Below are 23,796 nucleotides of genomic sequence, written 5' to 3' on the forward strand. Positions count from 1 at the left end.
TTGATAATTGGTCACTGGAGCTCTGTGTCGAAAACAATTTTTTTAAAATTTTTTACAATTTCAGTATAACGGGTAACAACTTTTGTAACGCTATTAACAACTTTAGTATGGCAATTAACAACAGATTTTCTGAGAAATTCAACAAGCTCCGGCGGGTGGAAACAATTTTTTTGAAAATTTTTACAATTTCAATATAACAGTTAACAACTTTTGTAATGCTATTAACAACTTTAGTATAGTAGTTAACAACAGATTTTTCGGGAATTTAATAGTTTCGGCGGCTGAAAACAATTTTTTTGAAAATTTTTACAAATTCAGTATAGCGGTTAATAACTTTTGTAACACTATTAACAACTTCAGTATAGCAGTTAATAACAGGTTTTGAGGTTGTTAATGGCATTACTGAAGTTATAAAATGCTACTTTTTGAATTTTCAAAAAACCTATTGTTAACTGTCATATCAAAGTTGTTAATAGCGTTATAAAAGTTATTAATTGTTGTGTGTTGAAATTGTAAAAATTTTAAAAAAAAGTAGTTGTTAAAGTTATAAAAATGCTATTTTTTAATTTTAAGAAAATCTATTGTTAAATGCTATATTGAAGTTGTTAATAGAGTTACGGAATTTGTTAACGACATTATTGAAGTTGTAAAAATGCTACTTTTTAAATTTTCAGAAAATTTGTTATTAACTGCTATATTGAAGTTGCTAATAACATTATAAAGTTATTAATCGTTATACTGAATTTGTAAATTTTTTTTTAAAAGTAGCTGCTAAAGTTGTAAAAATGTCATTTTTCTGAATTTTTAAGAAAACATGTTGTTAAATGTTATACCAAAGTTGTTAATAAGGTTATGGAACTTGTTAATGGTATTATTGAAGTTGTAAAAATGCTACTTTTTAAATTTTTAAAAAACATGTTGTTAATAGCGTTATAAAAGTTGTCAACTATTAAAATTTTAAAAAAATTGTTTCCGGCCGCTGGAGCTCTAGCGACCAAATTGTTAAATTTCCCGAAAAACCTGTTATTAATTGCTATACTGAAATTGTTAATAGTGTTACAAAAGTGATTAACTATTATACTGAAGTTGTAAAAATTTCAAACAAAATTGTTTCCGGCCGCTGGAGCTTGTTGAGTTTCCCAAAAAAATGTTGTTAATTGCGTGACAAAAGTTGCTAACCGTTATACTGAAATTGTAAAAATTTTCAAAAAAAATTGTTTCAGACTGGCGGAGCTCAGGTGACCAATTATCGGTCGGTCACTGACCAGTGGGGACTTTGGTATTTTAAAAACAATAAATAAAATAAAGGACAATATGGTCATTTCACCAAACTTATAAATGCCAAATCAGTCTCTTGAGATTAAATTAGAATTTTTCAAATTAAACAGATCTTTTTAGCATTATGAAGTTGATTTGTTATTTTTCTATCTTTTTTCTTTCCGATAAATATGCCACAAAGTTTGAAGGTAATCAAATATAAATGTCGAAAATTTCAGCAAAATTGTAAAATGAAAATGTAAATCTGTCTGACGAGGCACAATGGGACAACGACAGCGTGGCACTGCCTTGGCGCCCCGCCCCGCCAAACTATTCATTTCCGACCTTCCGTCGTTTGTCGTCCAGACCTCAGTCTCCCCCTTCCACTGCTATACAGGGTCTTCTGTAGTCAAAACCCTTAGCTTTCCCGCCATTATCCAGTAAATAATCAAGAAGCACCGGTAGAAGCCCTAGCTTCTAGATTAGCCGCGTAAGCCTGTCTGGTCTTACGCTCGAGATTTATGACTGTCCCAGTGCATCGTGATAATGGCGACTGTCCGTTCTAGAGACATACGAGAGATTGTTGAGAAGCTCTCTTCTGATAAAGCCAAAGCTCGCGAAGTAACCTTCATTTCCTTCATTGACTATAAATTTGTCCTTGTTTATTTAATGAGAATATCCCGATATAAAATCACCCAATGACTGAAGCTATAATACTTTTTTTGAATCGGCTATTACGGATGGAAATTTCGTTTTTCTGTTATCAGAGCTTAAATTTAATATTGGAAATTTTGAGTTGGTTCCACCCGTCTAAGTGGTCCAAGCAACGTAGTATCAATGCCCTTCTCTGAGCTCCACGTAAAACCACCTAGCGAGTAGTTGCGATAAATTGAACCTGAGAGAAATGGAGATTGAACTGAGGGGGATAGCTTCCTTCTTCCTCAGGTCATGCTACTCAATAGTCTGTGGTTCGATGTTATAATTCAAAATTTCTGGGGCACGTTAATCTGGGTTGAATGACACCTTGCTGTATGTCTTGTTTATTTTCCCATAACTATGTGATAACTCTATAATTATCTGAATGTTAAAATGCATGCCATGCAATATGTCATTTAGTTATGAATAACCAGATGATCTTTGTTTACTACTGGGCTAGGCTTACGGTATACTATATTTTCCAATGATCATGATCCGCATTTGATTTTAATATGTGCTGACATATTTTGCTTTATCAGGAGGGGATCAAGTTGCTGAATACTTGGTTAGAAGGAGAACGATCATTTAACTTCTGCAAATTTCTTGGGCAGAGTTCTGCAATGCTTAGACCAGATGAAATTCCTCACTGTAAGACAATTTTCTTGTATAAACTCTAGATAGTGCTAAACGCTATGGTTTATTAAAGCCAGCATGTAAATTTTAGAAGTGACACTTAATTTATTCTTCATTTTTGAGGTGCAGCTGAAACATGGCCTTTTCTTATTTCTTTGCTCATCCAATGTACTTCGTTGGAAATATCCTTAAGTAAGCGGCAAATGCCAAAAATGATTTATGCAAAGACTCTTAGAGTGGTTGTGCAACGAGCAGAAGATGCTAAGTATTCAGGTGAGTTATTAGTAATGTAGTTGTTCGCATACTTTTCTTCTTCTTTTCTCCTTCCTCCTTTTTGATTACAAAACACAAGAAATTAAAATCTAAAATTGAGTGCAATCGAAAGAAGGGGACCAATCCTGGGAAAGAAATAACATTTATGGGTACACATGATGTTCTACTTAATATTTGTACTTGATGAATAGAAACAAGCAGTTGATTTGTTTTTATATTTGGGTTCTTACCATGCAATGCTTGTCAAATTAACTGCCAGTTTCTGTTGGGCTGATGCGCCAGCTGAGTGGGTGTGCCAGGTATTTAAAAAGAAAAGATGCATAGACCCCAAAACTTTTAAATGAACGAAACACATCATTCCAAGCTTTTTGCTGAAATCACAGATCTTGAAGTCTTTTTGCTTCAACTTCCAACCTGGAAGTTCATGGCAAAAAGCTGAGAGATGAATGACACAATAACCTGTTGGGACTAAAACTGCTGTTCTCAATAAATTTTCTGTCATTTTATGGTAGGTAAAATGCTGCCTTTATCACATGTGGTTAAATCCCTTTTCAACCACGTTTGGGATGTCTTGAGCAATGTCCCAAGCTTTCAGTCAGAATATGGGATTATCCTTCGGCATCTATTGGCGGTCAAAGATTATAGTTTGCAAATGAAGAAGCGCATTTACCGAAGTAATTTTGTCCCCCCTCAACTTCAAGCTTTCAGTTTTTACCATGTCTGAATGACGTAATCTTTCTTAAACATAGTGCTCTTACCTTATATATTACGTCAATTTCCTATTGCAAGATTTGGTGCTTCTTTACATTGAGAATGTTGAAACAAGCTTGAACGGGAATATTATTCATCACATTTCGAAGGAGGAGGTTTTTCGGTACATCCTGACACTTCACTCACTTCTTGAAAATCCTCCTGGTGACTACCCTAATAATGTCAGGGAAGACATTATCAAGGGGTTTGTCAAGATATGCTCTTATATCAGGTACATCATTGGGTATTCTAATGTACATGTGTATTTGTGTGCGTGTGTGCTTTTACCCCACCATTTTATCATCTGCCAGAGTACCTTTTGTCTTTTGTTCCTTTTACTTTAGGGATGAAGGAAAGATTTCACGCAAGCTTGTTGAGTGTATTAATATATATTTGTTGAATGATGGCCCAAATTTGGGCTGTCGATTGTTGGAGATCCATAAGGCATTGCGGCAGTTTGTGTTCCGCTTCTGGCTGACAACACACGATCGAGTTCTTAAGGTCCCATATTGTTGCAGTCTGCATGCAGTTGCTTCTACCGCAGCTCACCTCTTGAGATTTCACATTACTCTTTTCATACTTCCACTGCAGGATGCACTTATGTTCTATGCAAAGTTACAGTTAAATTTACTGAGGAGTGTTGATGATGAATGTTCATTGGTAGAACAACTTCTGGATGTGGTTTGTAAAGATCTTGATCAGGGCAGTATGTCTAGTTCTTCCATTCCTTGGTGAGTTTTTCTATTGTTTCCCATTTTACTAATTTAATTATTATTTGTCAAGCTATTAATGGTGATCTATATGATCTTTTAATCCAGGAGTGATGGTAATAAAGACGATAGATTTGGAGCCTTGAGTAGCTCACACTGTGGATTGGTGGAACTTGCAGCTGTTATATTTTATAGGGTAGTCACTGAACGCTCTGCAATTGTTTCTTGAAGTTGAAACATAGTCTCTGTGGTCCATTCTTTTTCTACTATGAGAATTTCTAGACTGCTTGCTAATATGATTATTCCTTAGGCTTGTCTCAACACAACACAAGCCGTACTAACTGAAAAACGAGTTAAGAAGGAGCCTCCTGCTGTGCTTCTACGGGATGCACTCATGAATGGTAAATGGTTGTGGTAAGTTAGAAACTAGTTTATGAGTTTTGTTCTATAAGGCACTGTGTAACATGTCGTATGCTAACTTTGATTTGAAAAACTTCTTAATCATGTGTTTATCACTGCATTATGCTTTTGAACATGGGTCCTATATGTCATTCACCTCTGATGTATATGGAGCTGTGCTATGTGTGATGCTATTTCGCGCAAATGGTTGAAGTTGAAATGTAAGCACTTTATAGAATATATATTTTTTGCCATCACTGTTTTTATGCTCTAAAGTGATGTCTTCTTAACCTCTTTATTGTACTTGGTTAACAGTGATCTTAGAAAGGTTTTATTAGTTAACATATAGCTACATTGATGAGCTAGGTCTGGTTGATGCGCTTAGTTACTTCAGATTATGTATTTATTTAGTTTCTGATGAGAAATTATGCAAAATCTATTCTTGGCATAGGAAACTCTAGTTTAGAGATATTTTAGTTTGAAGTATTTTCTGAGTTCAATTCATTTATTTAATTTTCAACTTCTATTTTTTTTTTTCCGTATATTTTGGGCTCCTTATCAATAGCTCTTCATAGTGTATCTTTCAGACTTGCTGAAGATATCAATTTATTTTGTCCGTTTTCTCTCCTTACTTCCTTCCTCTCTCTTCGTCCTCCCCTTGCTCCTTTTCATCAACCGTTCTGCATCAAATTCTTTCTGAAAGAAACCTCATCCTCCTTTTACTTATTTTCCTCTCTAATAAGTTTCTTCATTTTGAAATAATGTAACAAGGAGATAACGCATTGGTTTGATGATTAATTGTTTGCATGTATTATGTTTCTTGCATTTAAACAACTTTAGGTCCTTCTCTTATATGGCAGATTGTGTTGAAAATTTGAATGGAACATCCAAAAATCACATAAAATTTCTGTTCTGGTAACTCTGAAGAATTTAGTTTACAAACCTTGATATTCTTTCTGCCAAGGATTTGAATTGTGTCTATATCATGCTTTTCCTTTTCTTTTTCACCATTCTTATTTTTCATGGGTCCATTATGATATTTTCTTACGATCAATAGCTAAGTCCTTAACACGATGCATAAATTGCTTTCATTATAATGCACTTAATTGATGGGCATCATCACATGGCGGTTAAGAATCATTTGAGGATTGTTAATAATTGTTAGGAAGAGCTCTACACTTCCATTAATACAAATAGGATATATATGTAATGTCGTGTGTGTTAATTAAATACTTTTCGTTTATATTTACCATGTGTCAGGCATTGTTAATATGATTGTCATCATACCATATCCTCATTGAGAATCTGTGCTACAGGAGTGCTGCATTTTGCTATCTCACTCGAAACTACCATTCCCGCATTAGCAAGGATCTGTTCTTGTACTGGTTTGAAGGCATTTGGATGAGCTTTGACAGGTAACTGGGTATGAGCATGTCGTGTAAAGAAACACTTGCTTTGGTAATCTATTTCATGCAGATATGACACCTCCATCCATATAAATTATATTCATAATGATAAATATTTGATGAACAAAATATCTACTGCATTGGATAAAAGGACCAAATAGAGCTCAACCCTTTTTTTGTCTTGTGCTGCAAATCTTCTACAGGAACATAAGTTTGTACATGTTTGATTGTGAATTTCAGGTCGTGCATAAAATTGTTTAACAGTATTTGTTATATCATGCAGATATAGTTTAGTCTAACATTTTTTTCAGTCTTATTCTGCATTTTGTTCAATGGGTTTAAGCTTTTAAGTGTGGACTGAAGAATAACTCTCTTATCATTTCTAAGAGATGTATGGCAATAAAACACAGAATGATGCAAACTTCTCTTAGAGAACGCTAAACTATACTTGCTGGTACATGACAAACCTCAAATAACACAAACACCAAAATACTATTTCATTCATGCCATTAGATATCCATCCTTCCATCATTCCACCTGTAAAATTTTGCTGAATGGCCCTAAATCTGGCGAATTTCTGTCTTCCCTTGGCAGTATGCTAACCTTGTGATTTCTACCATTCATTCAGCCTCTTGACTATGAGACAAGGTTGTTTTCATGGGTGTCTCTTTGGCTGATATTTGAAGTGATCTAAGAGCTTTATCGTATTGATATCATTTTCTATCTCTTCTCTAATTCTTCTTTGCACATTTCCGTGGAAAATATCTTATCCTTGTGTTTTTTATTGCCTTTCGATCTCTGATCAGGTGATATATCTTCATTTAACTGGACAATGTATACTTAGGGGGTGTTTGGATAACCCCATAATCACTTTTTAGAAGTACTTTTCCGCAAATCGAGACAAACTTCTCACATATTTATTTCGTATACCGTAAAAGCACTTCTGAAACTATGGTTTTGTTCTTACCCAAACACCCTCTTAATTTGGTTGACAACTGACGGTTGATAATTTGCTGGTTTTGGGTTGCTTGTTTTCTTTGAACAATTATTTGCATAGTTTGAGTTGAATATCTGTTCATGCATGAATGAGACTTTTTTTATGGGGATAGAATTTTCATGATCATTACTGGATTAACATATACCGTTGCAGAATTCTGAATTCTGCAAATCTGGAGCGTGCTTATGATGGATTGTTGTGGACCCTGCGGTATGCTGCTATGATCGACAAATTTTTTTTTTCTTTACAGTGTTTTCCTGTTTGGCAAGGTCATATGCATGATCACAAGAGCACATGACCACAAGAGCGTGGTGCTTGTGCACTTTAGGTCTAGGAGTTTATTCCCTTTTCTTTTAATGATATATTTTTCATTATTGTGGTTCATTTTAAATACTTAGTATTATGTACTCTGGCTGGTCTCTAAACACAGTGAATTCGTGTCTGTTTTCTCGTATCTATAGGTGTTTGCAGGAGCTTTCCTTGGTCCTGTTGCATCCAAACAAAATGCTGGAGATCTCATCTACGCCATCTTCTACCTTAAATGAGGTCTCTCTCTCTTTCTTTAGTTTATTTGTTTGTTTTTAAATGCATGCCAAGCTCGAATATCTCTTATTCCAGCATTTTATTTAGAAAAGAGTTTGGTTTTTGAGTTGAAATTGAAGGTGAATAAGATAATTGCTCATTCATTTTTATATTCCTGGGAGGTGAGGTCGTTATAGAATAAGCTCTTTGGGATCCTTGATAGTTGATAGGTCAATTTGATTATTGTTCACTGATCAGTGCTTTTTGTTAAAAATTGATGAATTCTGAGAGAAAAATGTATATCTTAATAATCTGAATGGTAAGATACACCAAATATATTGGCCAAAGGAAAGACGAGAGTAAAGGCTAATAAATGCCAATAAAACTGTACAATCAGATAATATTTACAACAAAAACGAGATATTCCCAGAAAAGTGATGATGTATTATTCTTTCTTGTTATTCTTTTTCCTTCTAATTGAATATTTTCATTAATAAATTGCCGAGAAGTTTTTTTTGGGACTGGTATTATGTATCTCAACTATTTATTGACCTGGGATTTTTTTTTTTGGGGAATTGGCCACGTTGAGCATTGAAATAATGAAGAGATCCTTACTGAAGAAAAAGTGGATGGAAAATTGTTGAGGAGACAAAATTGCTGTTTCTGTATCTCTGATTTATGCTAATCGAAAATTCTGAATAATCTTTTTTTCAAACCCAAAGTTCTCACTAAAGGAAAAAAACATATTACTCCCTCCGGTTCTATACATAGGTCACATTCTAGGAAAAAATAATTTCTCAATTTGTCCTTATTAAATGTATCATCTTTAAAAACACTTATCTCTCTCATGCAACCTCTTAACCTGCTCATAAATTGCAAAAGGGTAACATTGATAGAAAGTAATTAATAGCCTATCTTTTTATGCAAAGTGACCTATATATAGGACCAGAAGGAGTACTTAGTAACCGAACTCTAGTAGTTAGAGACTTGTTAAGTTCATTGAAGAAAAAGGCAATGAGAATTTCCTGCACCGATAAGAATATTTCTCCTACATGTCTATTTCTCCGTCCAATTTATGTGTTGAAATTTGTGAAGAATCTTTCATCCGAATCCAAAATTGAATATCTGTCTGTTGTCGCTGTTGCTGAGCTAGGTCACTTATCAGTAAAACCTATATGGAAAATCACTCTATTATTGGATTGGTTGATGGTTGATTACTTTGTCGGGCTGCTATTTTTTTGTTGTTGTTGGGTGCTTTAACTTGCTCGGACCAATTATTGCAGTTCGTTAATGGCTGGCAACTAATCTGGAGCACCACAGTGCATGGGTTGCCAATATACAGCAATATAACTACTATTGTAATTTTTCTTCCAAATTTGATTATTTATTTAATGCCTGTTGCATAGCTTCTTTCTTTCTAATCTTCTGTTTACATTGTGATTTTAATGAAGGTTGATGCTGCTTTGTTACTTCTTGGTAACTTAACCTCCAATGTGAGTACAGGATTATACACAATGGGGGATGTCAGCAATAAACGAAATCTGATATTAGATTTACTTTCTTCTGTCCAGGATCTAATAAATGCATGTGTGATACCTCAAGATGTTTGGGATCTACAATTATTTAAAAGGCCACCATCAATGTAAGTTATCCTTTTTTCCTCTCACATTAAGAAGGTTTGAACCTTGGACCTTTTCCACAACCCATCCATCAGTTGCCACTCAAGCTAACTTCAGGCGGCTCCAATGTAAATTACTTTAATCATAATTGTATCCCTGAAAATATAACTTATAGATTGTTACTTAAAAACTGTTTTACGTTCCAAAATTTTTACTCAATTTTCAATTTGGATCTTATAGTTTAAACATTGTTATTGTGCTGTTGGTTTTATGTGGACGTGGCCTGCCAGTTATTAATGGTTTATGCCAAATTATCTAGCCCCTTAACCAAGGTGTTATTGTCACGCCAAATATTTTAAAACGAGGTGGAGGAAAATTTTTTAAAACTTAAAACCTTGCTTTATGTAAACATGTAGAGGAATTATGAGCTTCGTGAAACATTTCTAATTCTAAACCCATAAGGATCCCGCAAAACTTAAAAACTGACCCAAAGAACATCTGATGTGCAAATACTTGGTGCAAAAGACACGTAATAATGCCTGAGATTCGACTACAAAATTTCCTTATCTTGCGAACACACCTGTCATTCAACACTTGCACCAGAGAGCTGCTTCACTGCAGTGAAGTATGGCGGTCCTTAAAACAGGTTTTTCTGCAATTTTAACCCTGTTTCTGAAACCCATATCTTGAGCTACGAGCTTTTGGTTTCAGTGATTTCAAAGCCTATGGCTCATATTTAACCTCTTCTAACTATTAGTATCTACCGTGCGTCAAAATTCAACAATATGAATCAAATGGAACATCAAAACCCAGAATTCAACCATAGTCAAAATGCGGACACGTTAGTTTTCATTTCAGAAATCACTTTTCAAGCATCTTAAGAAATATGGACCTAGTAATTAAATTTGTAAAAATGATTAACATTTATTTGTTATATTATAATTTTAGTGCATAAAATCTGACATGCCCGCATATATTTAATTATGATGTATACGATCAGTATCAGGGTTTCAATACAATTGGACTGACGAACCATGATTGAATGCTTTTGCCTTCTTAGTGATTGGTATGGTTGCAAGTCATTCTTAAACAAATAAAACAGAAGCATATCATTCAAGTCACCCAACAAACTCAATTATATATTCTTTATGGGTCTATTAATGTCTTGAATTCATTTGCATGCATGTATACCATAAACTTACCACCAAATTAAATTGGGCTGTCAAATTCTTGATATGTTTTAGAAGCTAATTGCCGGTCCTCGGTTCATATAGACCTGAAAATATAGAGATGCACAGGCACTGTGGCTTCAAAGAGAAAAACAGATACACATTATTCTCTGTATATTTTATTATATTTCTGTCATTATTGCTGTATTCATTTTAGGAGCATAATTTACTTTATGCGCAGGTCAACCCTGTATTTCTTCGTATGTTACTTTTTGAGGAAGAATTCTCATGTGAGTTGTTCAGTATCTTCTTCTTCTTCTTTTTGCCCTCTTCATGACATCTGCTTACTTGATGTTTGGATTATTAGTTCTCTCAAAAGCTTAATAAAATACAGAATAACTTCTGTTGTCTAGATTGTGAATTCTGTTAAAAAATTGATCTTGCCTGAACATGTATCAATTCTTTTGGGCATGCCCGGGGGGTTTTTGAAAGTGATTCTGGCCTCCGAATTAAGTATTGCCAAGTAAGCAAAAGTTCCAGAAGTAATATGTCTCTAGTTATGCAACAAAAAAGTAGTATGCTTTCTACATTTTTTTTGGTAGAATAAATGTGCATTTTTTGGTGCCCATTTCATGCTTTAATGTCCCTGTTGGGTCCATCATATTTGCCATCTCCATGTTATGCAGATTGACCTCCGAGATATTTTGTATTTAAGGAAGAACCTTCTGAGAGCAGCTTTGAGCCATCTTAATTGGAAGGTGTGATTGCTTTTAATAATCATACAAATTACTTTAGTCCTTTATTTTGTTTATTACAATATGCAACCCTGTGTGAATATTGTGTGTTCTCCTTTTATTCAATGCAGGGACCTGTAACATTAAATGAACAGATGGTTTTATTGCTCCCTACTGCTGTGTATGCTCTTTGTACTGGTCATGCTCCTTTTACAAAATTCTTTAAAGATTTTCCTTTGTTGTCCTACTCTTTGGATATTGCTGAGGCTCTAGATGACTGTCATAAGGTGAGGCTTAATCACTCTTTCCTACTGCCTGCTGCCTTTGTTTTTGTTTTTTTTTCCCCCCATTATTTCACTCTATGTCTTCCCTAAGAAACGGAATTTTGCTAGATGGAAAACCCTAAACTCCAGAGTCTACATGATTTTTTGGATTGCTCTGTGGAAGCTCTAACCAAGATTGACAGCGGTTCTAAAGTTGAGGTGGATATCTGTCAGTTTATGCAAGTCTTATGCGTTATATGAATTTGAATAGCCCAATTATCCATTTTCAGGTTTCCCAACCGCTAAATAATCATCTAGTACATCTTCCTCGGGAAATACGTGATCAGCTATTGCTTGAAATGGAGACCTCCATTCTTGGCTCTCTAGTGACAGAGGAGATTAAAGAGAGACAATTACCTGATGTTTTCTTCTTTTGTTCTCTTGTGGCAAACTTACTCTATGGGTCATTTTCCGCTTGGTTAGTCATGTTATAGTCATCTTCAATCTATCTCACTATTATTTTTGGTTCAAGGTTCTGGTTTATATGCCTCTGTCAGTTGCCCATTTTCTTATTCAGGTTGATTGTTCCGTTGCTTTGGCTCTACTTGTTATATTTTGGATTAATGCCTCGTGTTAACCGTGAATATGTGGAATTATGTTGTGGGAGGGTTCCACATCCCAGGTGGGTATATAGAGGCGGGGAAACAAACCTGCTTAAATACCTCACTGAGAGCGTCACATGCTGTTCAATGTGGAGCTTAGACATCCCATAATACCATAGCTTCCGTTAGCAACATTGGACATCTTATATTTGGGATGCCAATATATTTTTACCATGCATCATGGCTTACTATCATCCAGTTGGCTTTATAGCTTTTTGCATAAAACGTTTGACTGGTTGAATTATGCTAAATGTGTCAACTTCTTATTGACAATGCCATCTCACTTGATTTCTTCCATCAATTTTCTTTTGTCTGACATTGTTATCATCATTTGCTTTTTCCCTTTTAGGAAAACAAATGTTGCATTTCTCTCAAAATTAAGCCAGTACCTGCTATCGATGCTTGATTATGCTGTCAATATTATTCAACAAGACAATGATTTCCGGTCCCTCAGTTGCCTAAGTAATGATTCTACCTGTGATGAAAGGAGATCTATTGTTGCTTCTATTCGGAGCTTTCTTTCTTCTCCTCTATTTAATGAACGGAGACATCAAAATGCAATGGGGTTTTTCTCATTAGGAGAGATAATCCAGTATCTAGAGAGACTTTTGAAAGCACTTGTTAGATTATATGAAGATTATTCTCAGCGTATAATCAACCTCCAGTATGAGACAATTGTGCAAGACGTAGCTGCAACTGATGGTATTCAAAGTTCTTCGCCATGTGATAGCAGCAAAACTAGGATTATGGATGTGGAATTGGATGTTAACCATGATTCTGGAGATGTGGATATGTTGACAGCTGGAAAAAATGCTACCAGTGGCATTGCATTTTCTGCAGAGAAATGGAAAATGGGCATGATATCACTTATTTCCTGTTTCTTCTGTGTTTCACAAGTTATTACATGGGATATGCTGTTCAATTTATTGGAGAATGAATCTGATCTCAAGGTTCTGTTCAAACACAGTTGCAATGGCTTAATATTCAGCAATTCATTAATTCAATGTTTTTCTTAAGTGAATTCTATTTGTATTTTGTTTGTTAATTTTTATCCTTTCAATTTCAGGTGAGAGGAAAACTATTGTACCATCTCTGTCAGCATCCTTACTGGTCATCTTGTACAAAGTTTGTTCAATTGGTATGGGAGTAATTGGATCTATAGTTCAGCAGCTTATATCACAATCTTCTTTTTGAACAAAAATTGCATGCTTCTAATTACCTTCAATATCTGGGCAAATATCTCTCTTTTTCAGGTTAATCTAATGAATGATATGATTGAAGAGCATGTTAAAATGAAGGTTGATTGTGATAATGTACTGTCTGCTGCCCATGGTTTACTATCTAGTTTGTCATCATTGGATGCAGCTGGTAAAAAAAACTGTGGCCTATATTTGAGGGAAGATGAAACTGAACAGGTAATTTCAGATTTCATTATATTTTTGTAAGGTATAGACAATGGGTTCTTATATTTTCTCTGTAAAAGAATTGTTAATTATAGAGAATTAGATTTTAAAAGCACAACTAGGGCTTGCATCAAAGCTTCATGAAGCCAGCTTGATCTGATATTGGAAAAAGACAACCCAATGACCCAAAAAAGGGTGGGCCGGATTGGACTATTGGGTTTAGACTGGGTCTCAGGTTTAGCCGTTAGGACAGAGCAGTCAAACCTAGCCTAGCATTCTTTACACACACATTATTAATCTACGTGCTTGTTTCATCTCTCTTAAAGCTATTGGAGTTATTTGTGATAGGAAAGAACCTAATAAAGTGAAAGGGAAGTTTAATCGCACTGCTATAAGACCAACAATGCTATATGGTAGGGAATATTAGGCTTTAAAGGGACATCATGAGTATAAAGTGGGGGGTAAATGTGAAATGAGGATGTTGAGGTGGAGGTATAGTTATACAAGAAAAGAAAAGATGTGTAATGAACATATACGCGGAAAAGTTAGTGTCTATTGAAGAGAAAACGGTAGAAAATCATTTGAGTTGGTTTGGTCATGTTCAAAGAAGGCATTTGGGTGTGTTTATGAGGAGGGTTGATCAAACAGTATGGGCTCTTATAAAAAGAGATAGAGAAAGGTCAAAGAGAACACTCAACGAAGTTATTGAGTGAAATTTTTCTATTAACAATTTATTCAAAGATTTGATCTTTGATAGAACTTAATGGCATCATGTGATCTATATAGCTAATCTTACTTGGTGGGATAAGGCCTTATTGCTGCTGCTGCTTGTTTCATCTCTATTACCCATGTTAAACCTAATTCTTCAATCCATCCCCCCTATTTCACATTGTCAAATGCAGCAGCCAAACCCCTTTCCTTCTCTTTGTTGACATCAAGCTAGCTTCTAACTCCACGGCACTGATGCCTAACTCATCAGGGCTGTCATTTCTCAGTCTTACAAAAATTTCTATTCTCAAATGCAACATTGTCATCTCTATTGAAGACACCAACAGCAAAGGCTCCAGTTGCATCAATGAAGCTGGCAGATTGCCAGGCCGGGCTTAAGGTTGGTGCCCAACACGGCCTGGGCTTACCTTTGTGCACCTCTAACTGAATAACAATGCTAATACAAGTTAGAGGCAGATTGTTATCTTGATAAGGGTGAAATCATTGATTTATTGAAAAGTTGATTTGTTTAGGTCAACAATAGCAGGTCTGTGGTCCAGGTTCAAGGGAATAGGTGTGGGGAATTTGGGAAGTAATTTGCTGTCACTGGGTAAAAATATCCATTCACTCTCAAATTTCCCCCCTGAATTGTTAGTTCAGGATAGGAGGGCTGGGTTTTCTCGAAGGCGGCATTCTTAGTGACAGAATTTCTTTAAAGTTGGCGGGTAACATTGGTAGCCTTTTTGAGTAGGGAATAGCTGGGGAATATGCCTTTGATGGAAATTTCAATGTGTTGTTTTGCTTCTAAAATTTTCTTCTTCACCGAAGTGGATTATGCATGAACTCTGACATGTGATTCTGGGACTGCTGAGATGTTGTATGGGTGTAGGGCTGACATATATCATGAAAGTTTTGATGTTGGTTTTAAGCTGATTTTCTGCCTTTTAAACTGGCACCTATTGTTATACTCACAGTTCTATTTTGGTGGAGCTTTCTACCTGGAGTAGTATTTTTTGTTCGTTTATTTGAGTTGACCTTTTTTTTTTTTGGTGGCTCCCAAACAAACCAGTCCTTTTTTAAATAACATGCCGGTTGACATGATATTATATAAACTGACATCTTTTGCCATCATGATTTGTTATAGTGGTCTTTACTCAGTTAAGGTGACATTACTTAATTCTGATTTTTTTTTTTTTTTGCACTTGCAGTGCTTTCTATTACTAGGAAATTTGGTGCAGAACCTTGCTGAATTGGATCTTGATTGGTTTGGACGCATGAAACTGGTAGATTGCATCTGTGATCTTGTTCTTCTAAGTCCCCAAATTGGTCAGGTGATTTTTCACACAACTAAGATACTCTTCATTTTCACGGAATTGCTGCCTGTGAGGAACATATACAGACGGAAGAACATGACAGACACAAAATTGAGGAGTTCGTTGGAAGTTAAGCGAGAAGATGGAAATAATTTTGAAAAAAAAACTGAAAAACTTGTTGGGAATGAAACAGTAATCAAACAAGTGCGTTACATACTAATATGTTTTTAAGTGTCTTAGTTAATACATCATTGGAGGACAAAATATCCTTCAAATGCATCAAGATAACAACATAAGTAGAAAAAGAAACTGACATTAGCGAGAGCTTTTCAGTTGTTTCTGCTAATCCCCGAGGGACTTCTGCTCATGGGGGGGGGGGACCATTTGTTGAAACCCAAATCGCAGCTGAAAAATAATTCCATCAATAAGATGCAATGGAAGAAATTTCTGTCCAGACAATATACGCCGACAACCAAAAGATGCTAACAAGGCACTTTACTGACAGAGCTTTGCTCCTTATTGGTGTCAAATTCCCTGAACGAGCTTGTTGAAAATGGGAAAATCCCACTTTTCATTAAACAGCACCCTGTCAACCCACATCCCAATGCAAGAAAAGGGGCTATTTGTCTATTTGTCTTTCAACTCGAATAATACTCAATCCATTTGGTAAATAGCCTTTGTGGATCTACAAGTCTGAGACATACTAAGATGTAAAATTATGATATTGAGATAAGCTTCAGGAGACTAATCTTGCAAGCTCATTAGAGATCAGAAGCAAAGATGCAATAGAGGGAGAGTAGCACATCTGTTATATTGTAACACATAAAATGTTACAAGTACCAGTATAGCCTATGTGCTTTATTTGAGATTCACTGGAGATTGGATTGCTGACTCTTGATTTTGCGACAAAGTTTTTGGTAAAGGCAAAAGGTTATTGCTGATTGTATGCTCGTAATTTATCCTCCTCACTTTAAATTTTCCTTCTACATAATAAAGCTTCCTTTTTATATAAAAAAATAGTCTATTTATGCAAGTTGAAAAACAGAAAATGCTGACTAGTTGCATAAACCTGTTTTGAGAATGCCGGCAACTTTGCATTGTATCCTCTGACTCTGAAGGTGATAGGTCATGAGAGGCTTCTGTAAAGAGTGAATTAATCTTCCCGCATCTTATTGGTGGAAACGCCTTTAAAATTCATGAGTATGGCATGGTTATGAAGCCACAAACACTACTATCATGTTCTACTCCCTTGAAGATTTGGCCACTATAATGCTCCACCCCAAGGAACTGGAGCATACTGTAGGCCATAGCCCCCAAAATCCCCAGCATTTGGCTTCCCTTGCTATGACATTTATCATATTATTGTATCACGAGAAACTGGTCCAAAGTTTACCAAGAGCTCCAAACAAATTTTTGAAAGGAAAGTTCTCAGCTAACAATGGAGAAATGAATAGGTTACTATTTTCAAACCAAATTTATGTGCAAATAGCATGTCAAGAGAAAGAGATGCGTGTCTGTAGCATGTCTCTTTACAATTCTATTTAGTATTGTTATCCAAACCAAAGACTCAACTTTAGAGGGAGATTGTAGTACACTAATTGGGATTTATTTGCATCGTTTCTGATCTCAATGCTTCTACATCTCTGGTTTTGACATTGTTTAGTGTTGCCTATCCTGGCAGACAATGATAGAGAGGTTGCTTATGATGCTCCAAGACATGGATTTTCGAGTAAGGTTATTCTTGGCAAGAAGGATTGGTGTTCTTTTCCAGACATGGAGTGGTCATGAAGAGCTATTCCAGGACATTTGGTGGGTTGCATTTAAAACTCTATATATGATATCAAGTATTAGTATGATGTTCATCAAGACAATCTTTTAATGGAAAGGTCATTGATAATAGTTGTTTATGTTTTGCCTATATTTTTTTTGAGTACGTGGAATTATTGGAGCTTTTTTCGGTGGGTTTTTCCTTTAGTCATTGCGGAGATTATTTTCCCTTTCACTGGTGTCTGGTTTGTGCCCAGGTGGGACGCCTGGAATTTTCTCTTAAACAACCATTTTTCATAAAATGATATTTATTGTCACCTTGTGGTTATTTTGCCAGTTCAAATTTTGGTTTTCCATTGGTGATTTATTCGAAAGGAAAAGTTGTCACAGCAAAGGAGGTACTGGCTGCTGGTTGTCAGTCTGAAACTGCAGTGGAAACGGTCATCCTTACTCTCATGCATCTTGCTTTGCAAAGTGACAAGATAGAATTGGAGGTAACTTGTGGATTGTAATATTTGATTTTGTTTAAGTATAAAAATTTTACCCCATCTTTTATTGCTGTAAATAGATTGGAAGTTAAGGGCATTATAGCGTATTTATCTAATCTCTAGGGACATTTTTTGTGATATCCCCTTGCCTCATGCCCATAAATAGAGGCCTCCCTATTTGTAAGTTATCTGAACATCTGTCTGTTCTGGGATAATACAAATTCTGCAACTCTTCCTGATCAATTTTCTAGCGATTTTTCTTTTCTTATTCACATTGTGCCTTCTTCGTTGTGCATCTCGTTGACAGTTACTTTGGTGCAGGGAGCAAATTGTGTTTTTCTTGTTTTATGATTCTTTACCGTTTGGGGTTCCTTGTCATATGTTGCAGTCTTTGGAGAGGCTATTATTAGTATGCTTGCTTCTTTGGGGACATGCTTTCCTTCGTTGTAATTATTTGGTGATTCCTGGTGGCATATGCAGGCCGTGTTTATGATATGTGTGGTTTCAGCCATGGACCCTTATCATAGGTAAAAGAATTTCCTCATTATCATGTTGAAAATTTAGCACTGGTTACTTATGTCAGCACTGTTCTTTAGGGGATTGGTGTGTGCCATACTCGACAATCTTTCTAAAGAACTCCAGTACCTGACTAGAACGAAGGTAATTGTTGTGTTTGTCTTTCATGTTTTTAATCTGAAATGTCAAATGACCATTGGAGGTTGCAAAGTAATCATAATTTTTATGGGATACTTTTGTTTTGATAGGCCTTATGTACCAGATGCGTAGTTTTGCTAAATGTCATTATCGATCACTCAACTTGAAAAATATTCAGGCTTGCTTAAACTGTTTAGATAAGTAACTTGGATCTTACACCCTAGCAAACTACGTCTTGAGTTAAGAGCTTAACTTTTAAACCGTCAAAATTGAAGATTTTGACTGAATAGATATGTAGGATTTGAAGGATTGAAGACAGGGAAAATTTAAGGACTTACGCCCTGGCATTATTATTCTGATTGGAAGAAAGAGCAACCCCCCCGGGGGGGGGGGTCCTTAAACCCATTAAACAGTAGAGACCACTGATTTGGAGAAGAGTGGATCTCAAAACTGAGTCTTGAGACAGGGTTGAGATCTGGATGATGATCGCCACTGTCGCAGTGGAAACTACAGGAGAAGATGAACTCGAACTCGAACTGAACTGAGGCAGAGAGCGAGCGCACACCCTCGTGCAGAAAACTATCTGGAATTCGCACCACGGACAGAAGAGGCGATACTTTTGCGACGTGTAGTGGTACTTGCAAATTAGAAACACAATTCGCACACTCACGGGCGGAAGAGGTGAGGCGACGTACTTGTAAAGTGGAGAAGGACTAGCGACTTGCGGATATGCACTGCGAACCGGGGCGAAAATGAATGATTTGACATGGCGACTTCGGCTGCAACACACAGTCGACTTCGAGTGAATAGAGAATGAGCGTCTCTTCCACAAACAGAAGAGGGCGACGTCGTCTGCAAGCCCATAAAGATTTGTGAGAGTCTGAAACTGCAGGGAACCCAGCGTTTACAAGCTCAGGGACGATGAACATCATAGAGACGAGACAGTTTCAATCGTAGATGGAGTCGCAGTGGATGATCGACTTCAAGGAGACCAACGCACTAGGCTGACTGCGTCGCACACGAGAGAAGATCCGCTATTGGAGTCGAGTCCCAGAGGTTATGTGCAGAACTGAGTCGAAACAGAGTCTGGGTCTCGAATAGATCAAGTCGAAACTCAGTCTCGGCCGCGGATGAACACAAGGCACGATCACGGCCACGGCAGAGGCGGTGACATGCGGACGCGATCTTAACCCCAGAGACCAAGGGACTCGAACGCGAGAGACCAATCGAGCGCACTCCACAGAGAACTAACTAGGAGCGAAGTTGTTAACTTTGTGGCGACTTTGTCTTCTTAAGCTAATCTTATATTAAGGACGAAGATCGGACGTAGTAATTAATTCTAAACTTGCTGCTCGCAATAAGTTCTGCCTCTAGAAGCCCTTTGACTCTCTCTCTCTCTCTCTCTCTCTCTCTCTCTCTCTCTCTTAAAGTGATTATGGTTACGCAAGACAGCAAATAATATCTAAACATCACACTATTCACTAGTATTACCTTCGGTCTTATATTATTTAATATAAGGATTAATTGACTTGAGTAAATTAGAAAAATCTATTAAGTTAGTTATTTGTAATAAATGTGTTGTTTTTCTTAAAAATACCTTTGCTAATCATATGTATTAGTTAGAGTTACTATTTGGTGGAATCTTTAATATCTATAACTATTATAAAGATTACTTTAAAAAAATAGATAAATATAAAAGATAAAGTGGATTGAGGTCTTATATTTATGATTAAATTAAAAATAAAACTAATTCTTATATTAAAGAATCAAGGACCGGGTAACAATAATTTAGTGCCCCATAGGAGCCAAATAGGAACACTAGATGAGGAAATGGCAAACATATCAATTAAATAAGTAGATGCGAAGGTACAAACAGGAAACCACGATCACCAACAAAAATAATCTTAACTTTTCAAGCGAAGTCGTTGTCTTTTTCTTTTTAAGAGCACTTAAAATTGATGCACTAGGCCAGAGACCTTATCATGCTCAAAATGCAAAACAGTTAAAGAAATTTAATGGTTGTTTTCTTTCTTGGGATCCATATGCAGTACTTGGAGGAGCTTTTGGGACCTATCCTATTTTGTTGGGTTGCTTGTGGGGTCAGCTTAGTTGCACTTGTTGAGGTAATCTGCTCATTCTGGTTAGTCTAAATAACCATCTTGGAAGCAGGATGTGAAATGATGGCTTTTTCATCATGATGATGATGATTCTTGTTGTTGTTGTTGTTGTTATTATATGAGGCTTTGTTAGTATGTTGATACACTGCTGATGGCAGTTTATTTGTTTTTACTAGTGGTTAGAAATCTGTGTACGTATTGACGACATTGTTTTATGTTCTGAGTTATTAGATTTTATTATTATTGTTGAGGAGCGTGCATTGTCTTTCTTTTCTTTGTGTAATTTATTCCCAAAAAAAAAAAAATCTGATGATATTTCTATGTGCCAGATTGTTGAACTAGAGGGGTGGGTAAAGCAAGTAACTAGATGCCTGATCATCATGACATCAAATAACTTTTGAAATGAAGTAATAACAAGATGCATTGATAGTCCCCATGAGGGGGAACACATACAATATAACAACATTAACAATGTGCCTTGTTCCACTAAGTAAGGTTAGTTATATGTGATGAATGTCAGAGTGAAAACATCCAGGAATGTTGCCATCAATCAATCCCTCGTGTTCTTTTTATTGATATTCAATAAAAGAATGATTACATAGATGGATAATGTAGATGATATGAGTTGATATTGGATTTCTTGTTTTGTAAAATCTATCCTAGATACTTGAACTTTGACCCTTGTGGCAAGATCTTGTCATTTCTTGTATGTATGGGGGGAACATATACAATATGCTGGAACATTATTAAATGGGGCCATGCCAACTTAGATAACGTTTTGTGGCTTCCACAATTGAATGAAGGATCTGAGTGAAATTTCTTCATTATCCATAGCCATGCCAGCTTGTCCTAAGACCTTTGGCAATCATTTGATGTATTATGATGGACTTATATTGGCGTAAAAACTGGTGCTTTGCAGGCAAGAAATCTTTTTGTGCCAGATGCTGAACCGGATCATTTTCTTCAGTATTGTTGTCATTGGCTTCTTCCCTCCTTCCTACTCTATGAAAACAGTTCTGACCTCAATTGGGTTGCCAAGGTATGAGCGGCTTTTGTGATATGTAGTCTATTTGGTATTGGTGAAGAAACTTATAATTCCCATTCAAAGTATAGAAATTGATTTCATGTCCTTTAGCTTATAGAATCGGCAAGGGCATGATGAAATATATTGCATTTTGTATGTTTCAAATCGCACATCGGGATGCTAAGAATTTCTTTTAATCATAGAAGTTTTCAACTCCGTATTATCTAATATTTTTGTGCTTTCCATTTTTTTCTCTGACACGGATTCTTTTTGCAGGTTACTTGTCAACCTTTGACAGTTCTCATAAAAAATCATTTTGCATCCATATTTTCAGTTTGTATGGCTTTGCATTGCAGCAAGAAGGCTGGATCAGAAAAGGGAATGCACGTACTTCAGAGCTCCATTCTGTATTTTGCTCAGATGTCTGAGGATGAACGGGACAATCTGATAAAGAGAAATATGGTCTGCTCCTCTGCCTTTTGCTTTAAATGCTGTTTTCCCTTAATTTACTCTCATATTCATATAATTTTTATAGGCTGGTGATTGCTTTTTTAAATGCGGAACATAATTCTAGCTTCCACTTCACGTCAATTAGTGTCAAGTTCTGCAGTTTGTTAGCATCTATTGACATTTATATGTATTAACAATATTGTCTTTGTCAAATGAATTTATTTAAATTGTCATTTTCTTCCATTGTATCATCCTGCATCTTTTGTACTTGTAGGTATCTATCGTCAGCAACATTTTATCTTTGTCCTCTTGTTCACCAGACCCTGTAGTACCTTTCTTTTCCAGAGAGATTGTGTCAAATGCAATTCAAACTGTTGTTGATGGTTTCATTGAGATGTGAGTTTTATTACTTGCCAGTGTACATCTTCAGTGCGAGTTTAGAGTTTCTATCTTGACATGATATTATATAACGATGTAGGGTTGACAATCATACAAATGCTGGCATTGCTGACAAGATTAACATTTTCCGTCCTGATAGAGTTTTCATGGTGATTTACTAATATATGAGAGTCAGGTTTTCAGTTCTTGTACTTTTCTTTTTGTTCCTGGCGTTATATAATGAATCCTGATATTTTTATCTGCAGTTTATGGTAGAAATTCATTATAAAATTGCAGCAGCAATTCATCATAGGCATAAGTGCCATCGTCTTGCTGGAATCGAGGTGCTTATAAATATTCTTGCTCATAGAGCTGCTGTTCCAAGCACAACCTTGTAAGTTGAATGGCAAGAGACCTCAGATGTTACACGATTAAAAGTTGTGTACATGCAATCTGGTTTGTTTGCTTGATTGATATGGTTGTCATTTCACTTCTAGCATCTTTTAGCAGTGTGAAAACTCTTATGTCGTGCGTATGTGGGATAGTCTTAGGAAGCCTTAGAAGTCAGTTGGAAGAAAAAATGACTTTTGACATGGCTTTAAGGGTAATTAACCTTTTGCCCAAAAGCCTGTTTAAAGTTGGAGCAACTATTTTTGGCTTCGGGTTTTTGGCTCTTCAAATTTGAACATTCTAAAACTGACTTTTCAATATATCATCCAAAGAATTTTCTACCAAACTGGCATTTTTATAAAAGCCTGTCCAAATATAAATCATATCATACTAATTACTCCCACTTCAGTTTGCAAAAGTCAGTAAGGATAAACGTTACTCTTGCTGATATTAATACAAACAAGCCTGTAAGCATTGTACTTACTCTCCATTAATATTCATGATCTCACAATGTTTCCAAGAGGGAAGATTACTGCAGCAGTTTATTTTTGTCATGTCAGTAAGGCAACGTTGAGAACCAAAAAGAGTGCAAGTGCAATTTCAAATAGCAGATTGTCACCTAGCATAATAACTTGAGCTGAGGACATGGTCAGTCTAGATTCTATTATGGCAAATCTAACTTCATTTCCGTAATTCTTATGAGCAGCAGGACCTTAGTTTATAAATGAAGAACTATTGTCCACTAAACCACCTTTATTACCTGTCAGTAACTTCAATGTCTGGACCACTGTTACCTTACCGTACTAGCCTGAGTTTTTCTTTTGTATGTGCTGTACTTATTCTCCTCTCATATTTGTAACCTTAAGACATTCACAAGATGTAAGATTATTCTAGCAATTTATCTGTCATGCAATTAAGTTAACCTTGAGAACCTAAAAAATTTGCTATGTTCAACTTGTACTTTCATATATTAAATTGTTACCTAGTACAATGAATGAGTTAAGAACGTGGTTA

General features: G+C 35.9%; 1 protein-coding gene across 1 annotated transcript in view; it reads left to right on the forward strand.

Annotated features, from left to right (window-relative positions):
* Positions 1–1,643: 1,643 nt before the first annotated feature.
* LOC114734937 (serine/threonine-protein kinase ATM-like) overlaps positions 1,644–23,796 on the forward strand; it is a gene marked incomplete at its 3' end in the record, with an annotated part of 35,485 nt that continues 13,332 nt past the window's right edge. Inside the window, exons 1-34 of the mRNA XM_028922582.1 lie at positions 1,644–1,878; positions 2,493–2,601; positions 2,716–2,859; positions 3,372–3,533; positions 3,649–3,841; positions 3,954–4,110; positions 4,201–4,340; positions 4,428–4,515; positions 4,630–4,733; positions 6,035–6,133; positions 7,275–7,331; positions 7,583–7,667; positions 8,927–9,001; positions 9,095–9,136; positions 9,215–9,285; positions 10,673–10,721; positions 11,118–11,189; positions 11,297–11,452; positions 11,558–11,647; positions 11,719–11,906; positions 12,440–13,040; positions 13,157–13,228; positions 13,344–13,505; positions 15,410–15,532; positions 17,196–17,323; positions 17,619–17,775; positions 18,250–18,296; positions 18,366–18,429; positions 20,472–20,546; positions 21,460–21,579; positions 21,841–22,026; positions 22,289–22,410; positions 22,493–22,562; positions 22,659–22,786. Coding sequence (XP_028778415.1) covers positions 1,804–1,878; positions 2,493–2,601; positions 2,716–2,859; positions 3,372–3,533; positions 3,649–3,841; positions 3,954–4,110; positions 4,201–4,340; positions 4,428–4,515; positions 4,630–4,733; positions 6,035–6,133; positions 7,275–7,331; positions 7,583–7,667; positions 8,927–9,001; positions 9,095–9,136; positions 9,215–9,285; positions 10,673–10,721; positions 11,118–11,189; positions 11,297–11,452; positions 11,558–11,647; positions 11,719–11,906; positions 12,440–13,040; positions 13,157–13,228; positions 13,344–13,505; positions 15,410–15,532; positions 17,196–17,323; positions 17,619–17,775; positions 18,250–18,296; positions 18,366–18,429; positions 20,472–20,546; positions 21,460–21,579; positions 21,841–22,026; positions 22,289–22,410; positions 22,493–22,562; positions 22,659–22,786 — 4,211 coding nt within the window. The remainder of the gene's footprint in view (positions 1,879–2,492; positions 2,602–2,715; positions 2,860–3,371; positions 3,534–3,648; positions 3,842–3,953; positions 4,111–4,200; positions 4,341–4,427; positions 4,516–4,629; positions 4,734–6,034; positions 6,134–7,274; positions 7,332–7,582; positions 7,668–8,926; positions 9,002–9,094; positions 9,137–9,214; positions 9,286–10,672; positions 10,722–11,117; positions 11,190–11,296; positions 11,453–11,557; positions 11,648–11,718; positions 11,907–12,439; positions 13,041–13,156; positions 13,229–13,343; positions 13,506–15,409; positions 15,533–17,195; positions 17,324–17,618; positions 17,776–18,249; positions 18,297–18,365; positions 18,430–20,471; positions 20,547–21,459; positions 21,580–21,840; positions 22,027–22,288; positions 22,411–22,492; positions 22,563–22,658; positions 22,787–23,796) is intronic.

Source organism: Neltuma alba, unplaced genomic scaffold (assembly GCF_004799145.2).
Source record: "Neltuma alba isolate B1F8T4 unplaced genomic scaffold, ASM479914v2 tig00013161_pilon, whole genome shotgun sequence".
NCBI lineage: Eukaryota > Viridiplantae > Streptophyta > Magnoliopsida > Fabales > Fabaceae > Neltuma > Neltuma alba.